Source organism: Neocloeon triangulifer, unplaced genomic scaffold (genome assembly GCF_031216515.1).
Source record: "Neocloeon triangulifer isolate White Clay Creek 2 clone unplaced genomic scaffold, ASM3121651v1 ptg000009l, whole genome shotgun sequence".
Lineage (NCBI taxonomy): Eukaryota > Metazoa > Arthropoda > Insecta > Ephemeroptera > Baetidae > Neocloeon > Neocloeon triangulifer.
Window position 1 is genome coordinate 3,521,202 of NW_026775551.1, and position 11,714 is coordinate 3,532,915.

The 11,714-nt window shown below is 35.7% G+C and overlaps 1 protein-coding gene across 1 annotated transcript in view; it reads right to left on the minus strand.

The window, feature by feature from the left end:
• LOC132195151 (leucine zipper putative tumor suppressor 2) overlaps positions 1 to 11,675 on the minus strand; it is a 70,875-nt gene extending 59,200 nt beyond the window's left edge. The window contains exon 1 of the mRNA XM_059616951.1: positions 11,378 to 11,675. Within this exon, the coding sequence (XP_059472934.1) occupies positions 11,378 to 11,426 (49 nt within the window). The 5' untranslated portion in view covers positions 11,427 to 11,675. The remainder of the gene's footprint in view (positions 1 to 11,377) is intronic.
• Between the last annotated feature and the right edge of the window lie 39 nt (positions 11,676 to 11,714).

Consider the following 11,714-nt stretch of genomic DNA (forward strand, 5'->3'; position numbering starts at 1 on the left):
CTGGGAATCGAAACTGTCGGTAATGAAATGTCACTTTTGAATCTGCGGCCATTGTACACAACGCGAGATGGAAAGAAACAACAACAACAACGACGAGACGTTGTACGTGAATGGGGAATGTACCGTAACAGTGACTGACATGCAAATTCCCTCGGCGCGTTATTACGTGCATGAATAGTCGATTTTCTTACAGTTTTTAATGTGAATCGTGTCTTGTACTCGCGCGCGCGCGCGCGTATTTTATATTGTCGGCGAAAAGGGGGCATTTGTTGTTTGCTGCAGAGAGAGAAAGATCAAGTGGGCCACGTTCATTTTATTGCCGCTTGCTCTTTCATAGTCTCTTTTGTCTCGAGAGAGCGAATAATACACCTTGCTGATAAAATGCGCTGATGCCTGGCACATAAAGTAATGCAGCGTCCGAAAATGAAGTCAAAAGCTCGCGGCTACGTCGTGACTTGACCCGGCCGGGATATCATCGCCCAGCCTCTCTTCTTCTTATTATTCTTTCGATGCCACAAGAGAAGAATATTCTAGGCCGTCGTGGACTTTTGACTGATGCTGTGCGGCCCTCGTTCTTTTCTTAATTGCGATTTTTATTGCCGTTTTGCGCGTCTGCTTCATTAACGTGTGTAGGGCCCAAATGATTATGGCTCGTGCTGCTTTAATTGTGCAGGCCCTCAGAAAATGATTAGGGCTATTTGTGTGAAAGCTTTTCTTAATTTGAGCAGTTTAATTTTAATGTTGTTTCATGTTTTCATGGTAAATTAACTAACATTTTGCATTTATTTGGTTTCTATCAAGTATTTTTGATGCATTTTAAGTTATAAATTTTTCCCCATTGTTTAATTGCATCAATGAAATTGAAAGAAGGATTTTAGATTTTTTTGTTAGTTTAATTTTGATGTGTATTGATTTGATGTTGTGTTTATTCTATACTTTTAAATGTAACAGAACAGAGAATAAATAAATAAATAATTTTAATTTCATGCTTTCTCTGGGACAATACTTTTGGCAATAAGGAAGTTGAGACAAATAAATACTAGCTTATTTTTTATTATTAAATTCAGATACTAATTAAATTCCATACTTTGCAAACCTCTTTTTTAACAGATTGTTTAATTCCAACTGCATCGTGACTATTGTATTTAATATCTGAAGGGCCCTGAATGCATTTGCACTGCCAACTGACCGATACACGAAAGGCCGAGGAGAAAAACGTCGGCGGGACAGAGACGATTATTTTATTCACGTCTGCGAAATTAACACAGCAGCCGGCACGACGTGAAACTGGCGCGAGATGTTTTTGCAGAGGGAATTAAACGAGAGCACCAGCAGAGAAATTAAATTATTGAGCAAACATGCAGCGCTTGCCGAAGAAGAAGAAAAAAACACCACTCACGACGATTCCACATTATTTAATACAAAATTATTATTTCGCCGTCACATAAATCCTGCGAGGGATGCCGAGTCGTGACGTTTCACACAATTAGGCGGCTCGCATTGTTTCATCCGTCGGCACGATTTGTTATTTGAGAAGAAGAAGAAAGAAAACGGCGCCGGTTGCCAAAGGTGCATGAGCACGTGGTTGTGCAACAGTCGTGCGAATTGCTCAATCGAGTGGATATGGCACCTGGTGGCACCGTTTAATTAAAAACCCATAATGACTAAAACGGGGCCGATGCACTTTCTCATTCAACCGATTCATAAATTAACTTGGTCTGCACAATCGCACAACGAAATCTATAAGCAGCCGTGTTGGATTCTATTTATTTAGGTTGTGTGGGTGGAGATTATTTCTCACTTTCGCATGCTCGTTCGTAATTATAATGTATGAAATATACATATAAAGAACGCGCTCTCTGTACTTGGAATGAGAAAGAGCTCGGACACCTACGCTTGTTGCTTGATAATTAGCATTTAATAATCGAAATTACATGGTGCTTGCAAGACGCACTGCTTGCGCGGATGAGATATGAATGTAAAAACATGAAAACATGACAATCAAAGGTTGATGTATTCAAATGACTAAATTTATGGTTGTCATTAGTGGGCATGTTTCGACTCCCACATGGAACCGCGCATTTTCGAGTGCAGAGATGGGTAAATGGAAGGTTTGTTTCTAAATTGCATTCAGCATTAAATTTGTTTTGATTTAATACTAAATTAAAACAAAAATCAGGCTAATTTAACGTTCTTAATTTGTTTTATGATAAAAAGAAGTAAAAAAAGAATTTAAAGTAAACGGCAACTTACAAGATAAATTATTTCATTTTTTCTAAAATTCATGAATATTTAATTAAATTTTGAGTAAATGTTAATATCGTCACAATTTAAAGTATGAAGTTGATTTTCTTTTTTATTCCAATCAACGCAAATGGCAAAATGGTTATAAACAGTAAATTTGGACTTCCATTGGCAACACGTCTTTTTCATTTCACTTGGTGCGCATCAAAATAAAAGGGCCGCCACACCTATATTGTTCTGTGTACTTTGTATCGTCACAAAGAAGGCGGAAGGGGCGTGACGTCAGCGCCCGCGGGTCAAAGGTCGCCTCTCGAGCAGTCACGTCCCGTGCGGTCCCGTGCACCTGTACCTCTGCTACATAATCTTTCTACTTTATGGGATGCTGGAAAACAGTAGAATGTTGGTGCGGACCCAAAAGAGTTAGTGAAACATCCATGGGAAAACCTGAGAAAATAAAGTCGAGTGAGCGCACGGACCTCCCTTTTTTGTAATCGTCAAACACATAAATATCACGCGGCTCAAAAGTCAGGCCGGGAAATTAATATGTTGGTTTTAATGCGTGCGCGAGAGAACGATGTAGTCGTTGCCACGCGGTCAGGTGCTTGAAATAATGTACGTGAAGATGTAAAATCAGTTTTTATAAAGACGAGAAAGAGAAAAAATGTGTAGATTTCTGCTTTGCTTTGAATAATTTTTCAATAATTCATCAGGAAAACTTAAAATTGATGCTACTTTTTTTATTGAATTTATTGTTTCTTTTTGTTGTTTAGCAGAAAATAAATGATGAAAAATGTTTAAATTATTTGTTTTGATTACCAGAGAAAATAGCAAATTAATTACAATGAAACCAAAAATTGGCAATAAAGTTTTGAAAAAAAAAACACTCACGTTTAATATTATAAGTTATGAAACTTTGAAAAATTCAAAGTGTACATTTTTTTTCAAAATATATAAAACTAAGGAATTTTGTCTTTTTTCATTAATTCATGCATATTATTCTAATGAAGTTTAAAAAAAAAATCAGCACAATTAAAATTAATAATTACGTATCTTAATTCAAAATAATAGCTAAGAAAAATGATAAAATGTAGCGTTCAATTTAAAAACTTAAAAAATATGCAAATTTCAGGTTGACCTGAGTGACCGAGAAAGAGAAGAGTGCAAGCAAACAAAATCGGCCTCGAATTCAAGTGAAATATTTGCAAGCGAGACGACACAGAGTCGGTGCCCTGCGCGAGTAAGCACTAAAAACTACTTCCTCCTCTTTCTCACTTCACACACCCACATTGAAAGTCGTTAAAAAAGCGCAGCCGGGTTTTCTTCGAATGTGGGATTCTCTGATTTATTTGCAAAAGGAAGCAGTAGTTAACTTAACGGTGAGTGAGCAGGCTGCGAGTGTCGGCGGCCCTTCAACAAAAAAATAACAAAGCGTACGCAAGGGTGGGTCTCGCGTCGGACTCACTTTTTAGAATTCGCGACTGCCGCCAAGCGCGAAATTTATTTTGCCGCGGCGAGGTTTTGAGGTTCAGGTGCGACCGCGAGTGTTTATAACGCAATGAGATGAAAAAGATGTGTTGAAAAGATTCCATAATATTGTAATTTTTTTTAAACATTATAAATTGTTATTTTTACAAACAATAATAATTATTCTTTAATTAAAAAAAATAATAAATTTTTAAATATTAAAAAATTTAAAACTAAAACGCATTTTGATGAATAATGATATTTTTACATTTTATATTTAATATATATTATTATAAAATGTTTATTAAAATTTGTATTAAAAATCTCATGTATGTCACATCTAAATTCATGTCTTAATTTGCGAATTAATCAAATTTGTTCCCGGCTTTTTCATCAAAATTATATAAATTAATAAAAATGAAAAAAATTAAATTGCAAGATTTAATGCTAATGCTAAATGTTGGCAAAAAAAAATAAGTCGCTAAATTATTTAGGCCACAATCAGCATAAAATACATAGCCCTCTCAACCTTCATTACATACTTCCCCACTAATTTGGACAAGAGATTTGCGTCGCTTTTAAACATTTTAATTGTGTGATTTCTATCTTGAATTTATGTGTTTGAGAGTAAAATAAAGTAATGCAAAACAAGTTTAGGCTATAAATCTCAACCAGGTCAAAGTATCAAGTTGGTTCTACTTTTTCTCACGACATTTGACACCTAAATACAAAGGCAAGCTCATTGTTCTCGAATGACTTTTTCGACTTGAGATTTATTTTTATTTTTTCGCCAACAGAAGCAAACCCGAAAATGGAAAACGCTTCTGGTCGCTGCGAAAAGAAGTGTCTCTCTGGAAATGGGCCAAGATTGATTGCGGTCGCGGCGGCGCAGGCAGGCCCAAGCACGGAGCGATTATTTGCATAAAAAGAGCTGCGGTGACAAGACAACGGTAGCCGGTGTGATAAGAAAGGAGAGGACTAATGAGGCCCTTTGTTTTATTTAAACGTCAGTCATAATACGCGCCGGCGGAGCGCAGAGCGAGGTCCGGTTCTTCCGTGCGGTCAGCCGAGTCGTGACTGCAGGGACCGTGGGAACGAAAAAGAGGCACGGGCTAAAGCGCGGGCGCACCCTCCGCAGCTTCACCTGGCAACTTTGCCACTTTGCTCTCTTCTCTGTGCCGGTGATCACTTGCTTGCCTCCGCGCGCGGCACCGCCCTCACCTGCGTGCCGACCCAGACGCCTTTCTTTTGCAATCCCAATTCGCACTTGACATTTTATCCAGTGACTTTTCCCTCTTGAGTCAATAAAGATAAAGGCAGGTCAAATTAAGCTATTGTAGAACTTTTTCCTTATTTCAAAATTTAAAATTTCCTGCACGTTTACCATTCAATTTTTTAAGCAAAACCTTCATTCTAGTTTTGTTTCTTATACACATGTGGTGCAGTTAATAATTAATCACATTTTCATCATTTTCCAGGAATCATTAATTTTTATTTTTACCAACAATTGTATATGTTTTTTCCGGTTTTTTCCTAGTAAAATATAAATATATTTAACAGTGTGATTGCAGCAAATGAACAAATAAGGAAATATGTAAATTTCTTTTATAATTTCTGAATGCAGAGATCACAAAAATTCTTGGATTTTTCAGCCTATCCGCAAGACCGCATTATAATTATCCTATCCATCCAATCTAAAATAATTTTCAATATGCTTCCTCATTAATTTTTATTTTTAGAAGTTACAAATACTTCAATAAATTAGTGCAGATTCATAATTTGAATTATAATTTTGTGATTTATTTAATAATTCAATTATTTACTTGACCTGAAAACTCATTCTTATCTTGTCATTCATTAATAGTTGAAACGTTCAAACCTTATATTTCTGGTCAAAATCGCATAAACTTATTTATTAAAAAAAAAAATTAGAAGCAAAATCTATGGCAAACTCTCATGTTAGTACATAAAATAAAATAAATTCTAATAAATTATAAAAATTATTTTTTTACAGTTAAAAAATTATATTAAAAAATAATTGTTTTAAATCATATTAATTTAAATGGTTTAAATTCCCAATTAATACTGTTAAAAATAATTTATTTTATATAATTTAAATTTATTAATTACAATAACCTATAGATTGTGTTATGTACTAATTATATTACCAAGTAGATTAATACTTGTCCAAAATTTAATGCTGTCTGAATAAAACAAGTCCAAGTTTGCTTGGCTTCGCAGGTGTCAAACAACTTAGCTAAACAGTTGAATTTACAGTATATGTGGCGCGGAGAAACAAGAAAGAGAGATGAATATAAAATTACCCGGCGCGCCGAGACCGACTCCTCTCGATCTCTCGGCTATAGGTATGTCTTTTGACAAAAATAAAAGCGCGCTCATGATTGTGTGCTGTGTGTGGTGCAGTTTAAACTCCCGTTAATTTGCGGATGGTGCTCTTTCTCTAAAACCTATAGCCAGAGTAGTCGATCTGGTCGCTACAAATTTAATACTACTTGGCGTATGATGCATCACATTGTGCCCTCGGGCCGCGCCAGCTCTCACACTTGGATGCATTAGAGGCTCGTCAGGTAATCGCGCATCCTACTTCTTTTTTGGCCAAGCCTCTCTCGCCGTAAAGAAGTGTAACCATCTGACTCGAGCCAGCAATCAGCTTTGCTTATTTTCGCCGCTTATGTAATTATGGCTAACTAGGACCGATTTGTTTTGCAGATGTGGATTAGGAATTTGAATCAAGTGGCGACTGTCAATTTTGAATTTCAAATGCAGACATTTGACCTGTTTAAAAATGGCCAATTTCAGGTCACTGCAATTGGCCTGATTACAAAAATATTCTTCTAATATTATAAAAAATGGGTTTACATTAATAATTAAATTACAATTACACTGCAGTGCCAAATCTAACACTTTTTGGGTTTGTAAAATTGTAATATTGATTTATTAATTAAGCCACTGATTTATTTAAAAGGTAAATCTTATGAATCAATCATATTGAGATAATATATTGTTTAACCAACATTGTAAATTATTTCACATTAAATTAGATTGATATGAACGTAAATATTTTAATTAAAAAAAAACTTTCTTCCAATTTAAAATTTTATATTCTGATTTTCCATTCTCGTTTGTAAATTAATTTGATTTCTTTTGACTATCTTTAAATAATTTATTTAGAAAGATATTGCCCGTTGATATATGCCACAATAAACTCTATTCATTAACTAAATTTATTTATTTTTGTCTTATCCTCTTATCCGCCTGTGCCCTTCTTGAGTCTACAGAAGGCAAACTCTTATTTTTGGGGGGAATATTTTTGAACATTTTTTTTTTATTTATTAATTTTTTTTGGGCATTTAAAATTATTTAATTACAGTTGGTTGTATCTATCTTAATATCAAAATGCAAATCCCGGAAGTGCGCCCCAGATAAATTGGCGCAGACAAATGCAGGTGGAATAAATCAAATCAAGATCTCTTCCAATCTCTTTGATACTCTCGCCTGCGCTCTCTGCGAGGGCACTTCTTGTCTTCTTGAATAAAAAACCTCTCGCTGCATGCATGTGTACGTCTCATTTAACTAAATACAATGCGTCAAGAGCACATTTGTTCATTATAATATATTCCAAAGTGGCCCCGATTGAGAGATGGACGATCGTATGGATAATGCAGAAGGAATTAAATACAAGTCTATCAATATAATCAACCGGAAAATCAGCGAGCACATTGAGAGCACAGCACACACAATACCGTATTTGTTTCACGAGCGCGAGAGAATTCAAACTGCTTACTTATTTTAATTTTCAGCTCCGTGTCGATCGGCGCGCAACACAGATCAAACCCGTTTGCGGCTGTCGATAAATAAATGCTGGTGTATATTGAAGAAAATGTGATAGGGAAGAGCAACATTGCACACACAATCAAGCCGAGCTAAACAAACTTTAGGTTTTTCAACAAATCCAAATACAGGAAAAGACGCTCGCCGCCGAATGGACAAACGGATGGACGGTGAATTGCATTCATTGACCGACCGATTGCCGACCTAACGGTTGCACTTTTTCAACTTCCTTTGCGATTGAACTTTTCTCTGCCTCGTAAGTGCGGAGTCATGTCTGTTTAATTGAGGATTAATTTGCATTTTTGAATGTTGGCTGGTCAATGTAAAATTTCTCTCTATCTTCTAATTTGCGTACTTTTAATTTAATAAAATTTATTGAATAGTTATGAAAGGTTATTTGATTTTGCATTTAATCTGTCGATCGATTAGATAAAATATTATGAATAATAATAATACATTGTATTACTTGTGGATATAACAGATTTAAAAATCAGCCTTAGTAATTATTCAGTAAGGAAAATTCTGGAAAATATTAAATTGGTTAATTCTTTCATTAAACACCGCATTATTTAAAGATAACTTTTTTTTCAAATTTACGCAATCTTGGGTTGAAAAGGATTTTAAATAGGTTCGACATTAAGGTCAACTTTTTCCCTTCATTAAACAAGAAACGAGCATTAAAAATAAAGAAACGAAAAATTAAATGAATTTGAATATTTTGATTGATTGGGTCTTTTTTGAATAAAATGACAGCGACGTAGCAATCAAAGAGTGAATTTTCCACATTTCCACTAAAAACGCTATCAGTTGACAGGTGAAGGCTCCGAAACAGATGGCACGTTGATCCCTCGTGAGTTCCCTTTCGACCATTATTGACTTTGCTTTTTCAACACAGCGCACTATCTGCCGCCGACATTGACGTCGATTTTTTACGCCTCTTCAGATACAGCCGACTTTCACCGTTGGATATTATTTATCTGAATTAATAACGAAATAATAAATACGCCCTAACCGATAACAAACCGTGCCCTCGGATGAATCTGTGGCGCCTCGAAATAAACGCAGCGCATTAATCACGTCAATTAATACTTTATTACTGCAGCCAGAGAGAGGCCAATTATTACCACTTCATTTACCGGCGAGCTGCTTGTCTAATTTATTTATTTACTGACAACTAAATCGGCCCGAACAAATAAAACAGCGAATCGAAATCGCGCTGCGCGCAGAGAGAAAGAGAAGCGAATTCCGCCTCTCATTAGGACGTCTATTCAGTTTGGCCGTGCGAATAATTCGGCTCGGCCATTCATAATTCAACGACTTGCTCACGTTTATTGTCCGTCGTGTGGAAAAGAAGCGAAAAAAAAAACGTGACGAAGAATATTTATTAAAAAAAACGAGAGAAAAATTGCAGAGATCTTCTTCCTGATCGGCCGCCGACAACTCGTGTGCGCATTCCCAGGCATGCTTTTTCTGCAATTACTCGATGCCAGAAAATGATACGGTGCCGCTGCTGCTGGTCACTTTGGCTTTTTGTCCGCGGCCTTCTCTGTCACATCTGCGCTCTCGCAGGTGAGCGTGAGAGATGCTTTTTGCTCTCTCTCGCGAGTTGTTCTCCGCGTGCCGATACCATCGGCTCCGCGCGAAAAGCAATTTTCAGCTCAAACGGACAATGCCTTTTTGTACCGTATGACCAAAAACGTGTGGGCAGCACTTTTTTTGGAGAGAAAATTTTGTATCGCCGCCGGTTTTGTATCGGACCATCATACAGTGAGGTTTTGCCTTTTGTCAAAACTCTAAAATTACACTCACCGCAACAAACAATTCAAAGGCTGCGTTTTAAATAAAAATTATAAAATATTGCTGAAATTGTGAGAGGTTTTTCGTTACTCTTTTGGTAAAATTTTGATGCCAAATAGAGGTGAATATTGTTCGCAGCACAAGTTTGTGGTTAAAATTGTTATATTTCTTTAAAAATATATAATTTTAGGTGAAATAAAAAAAATTAAAAAGGTGAAAAATCTCGAAATAAAAAGAAATTAGGTCAAAATGAAAGCTTTTTACTTAAATAGATCTATTAATTTAGTAAATTATTGTGAAATTAGAGGGTTTTATTTTCGGCGACTCTAAAATTTTGTTGTAGAATTTCACGATCGAGGGCTGATTCATGGTGATTAGCTATTCCTTGATGGGTATTGCGATTTGTTTATTAATCTACGAGAATCGAAATCCAAAATATCCACATTTATAATTTTAAAAATTCTTCCAATTAATACTGTAAAACTTAATTTAATATATTAATGCATTATTTATATTATTTATCTAAAATTTATACTTCATATTTTAAAACGATTATAATTATTATTGTTAGGGTTAAAGTTTTGCATTTTTTATTAAAATAAATAAAATTTAACTAAAGATTTCTTGCACCATCATTTCATTTTTTTTTTCATGTACTATATTTTTTTTTAATTATTCGACCATTTATACTGTTTATAAGAAGCAACTGCTCTATGATTGTGATCAATTTCCCAGGTTGTTCATGGTTAAGGATCAAATTCGCGCAAAGAGTGAACTGATTCTATTGCTTTCCTCTTCACAAAACAATTTGCACAAAGACTCGAGGTGTCGAAAGACAATTTAATGAAAAAAACAATTGCGTAAATATCTTGAGATTCACGTGTGTGCATTTTGGGCAGCTCTCGGAAACGAAGAATGAATAATCTCGAGTGAATTTTTATCCTATCGCTGCCTGGACGCGGCGGGCGCGGATCAAGCAAATAAGACCGCGCGATTTTATTCGCTTCAAGGTTGCTGATTGTTTGCTAGGTGCTCGCATCGTGTATAGGAGAGTTTTTATGTAAGCGCGACGGCGGCTGCATCTTTCTCTCTGCAGCTCACAAAAGCAGCGAGTAATAAACGGCAATAAAATAAATTTCCAGCAGGCGCAGAGCAGCGATAAATATATAAGTTTTGCATAACTCGGACACTCTCGGCCAGGCAGGCCCCCTACGCGCTCAACGCCTTTGTTTCGCACGTCGCTTTTATGACACCATCACTCTATCGTTCGTCTTCGCTGTGTAATAAATTAGCAAGCGGCGATTCGCTTCATTCTGCAATTTCGCTCTTAATTAGCAGCCAAATTGCTTGCTTTCGCAATTTTAAAAGGCATTTTGTAATTTATTTATGTTATTTATTTCAATTTAAAAGAAATCAACTTCAGCGTTATGAAAATAATAAGGATTTAATGCAAATTAAAACCAATTTATTTAGCAAAAGAATGAGTTTTCTATTTTATGCTTCAAATAATTTAAGTTAGGCTTAATTGAAAAAAAATCAAATGTCAAATTACTCATTATTTTATGTAGCTTTAATAGTAATGAAATGTAATGTTTTTACTGTACTGGACAATTTTTTTATAATTTATCCTCACATTTCTTTCAATTTGAAACTGTCATAGATTAGATAAAGGGAAATTTGAAATTAGTCCAAGGACTATTTATAAAAGCGCGTTTCAAGTTCGAACAATTGAGCCACAGGTGTGTTTACGCTGTGAGCGCCACTTGAAAATTTTGCAAGCTAAAGAGAATTGGCTAGAATTTGTATCTTGCATCAGCTTGCCTACGTTCCAAACTTTTTAAGTAACCCTCTCAAAATTAGAACAATAGGTTTCGTAAAGGACGTATCAAAGTCTTTTAATTTTTTGGATTATGTTTATAAATTACAAAAAAATCACAAGCTTGAATTGTCTATTATATAATTATACAATTAAAAAAAAAATGAGAGAAAATTTCAATCAAAAATCTATTACAACACTCACCATTGATCTTGCTCAGGTGCATCTTGTACTCATTGCTTTTCTTGAGCATCTCGTCGAAGCTCAATGAAACTCCTCTGGTGCGATGCAAAGCGAATTGAGGCAAGTGTTGGCGAACAAACGAGTTTTATGTATTTATATAATACGCGCGCCGTCCGAAAATAGCTTTCGAGAGTGAGCGGTACCGTCTCTTGTCAATTATATTCGCGACACCGCATAGCACTGAATAACAAACGATGCTTTCGGGAGGGGAATAGATTGGCTCGACCTGCTCGAGAGCCCGTCAGATTGATACTGACTGAGAATAATCCGCGCCTTCCCTCGAACGGCCGCGAGAGAC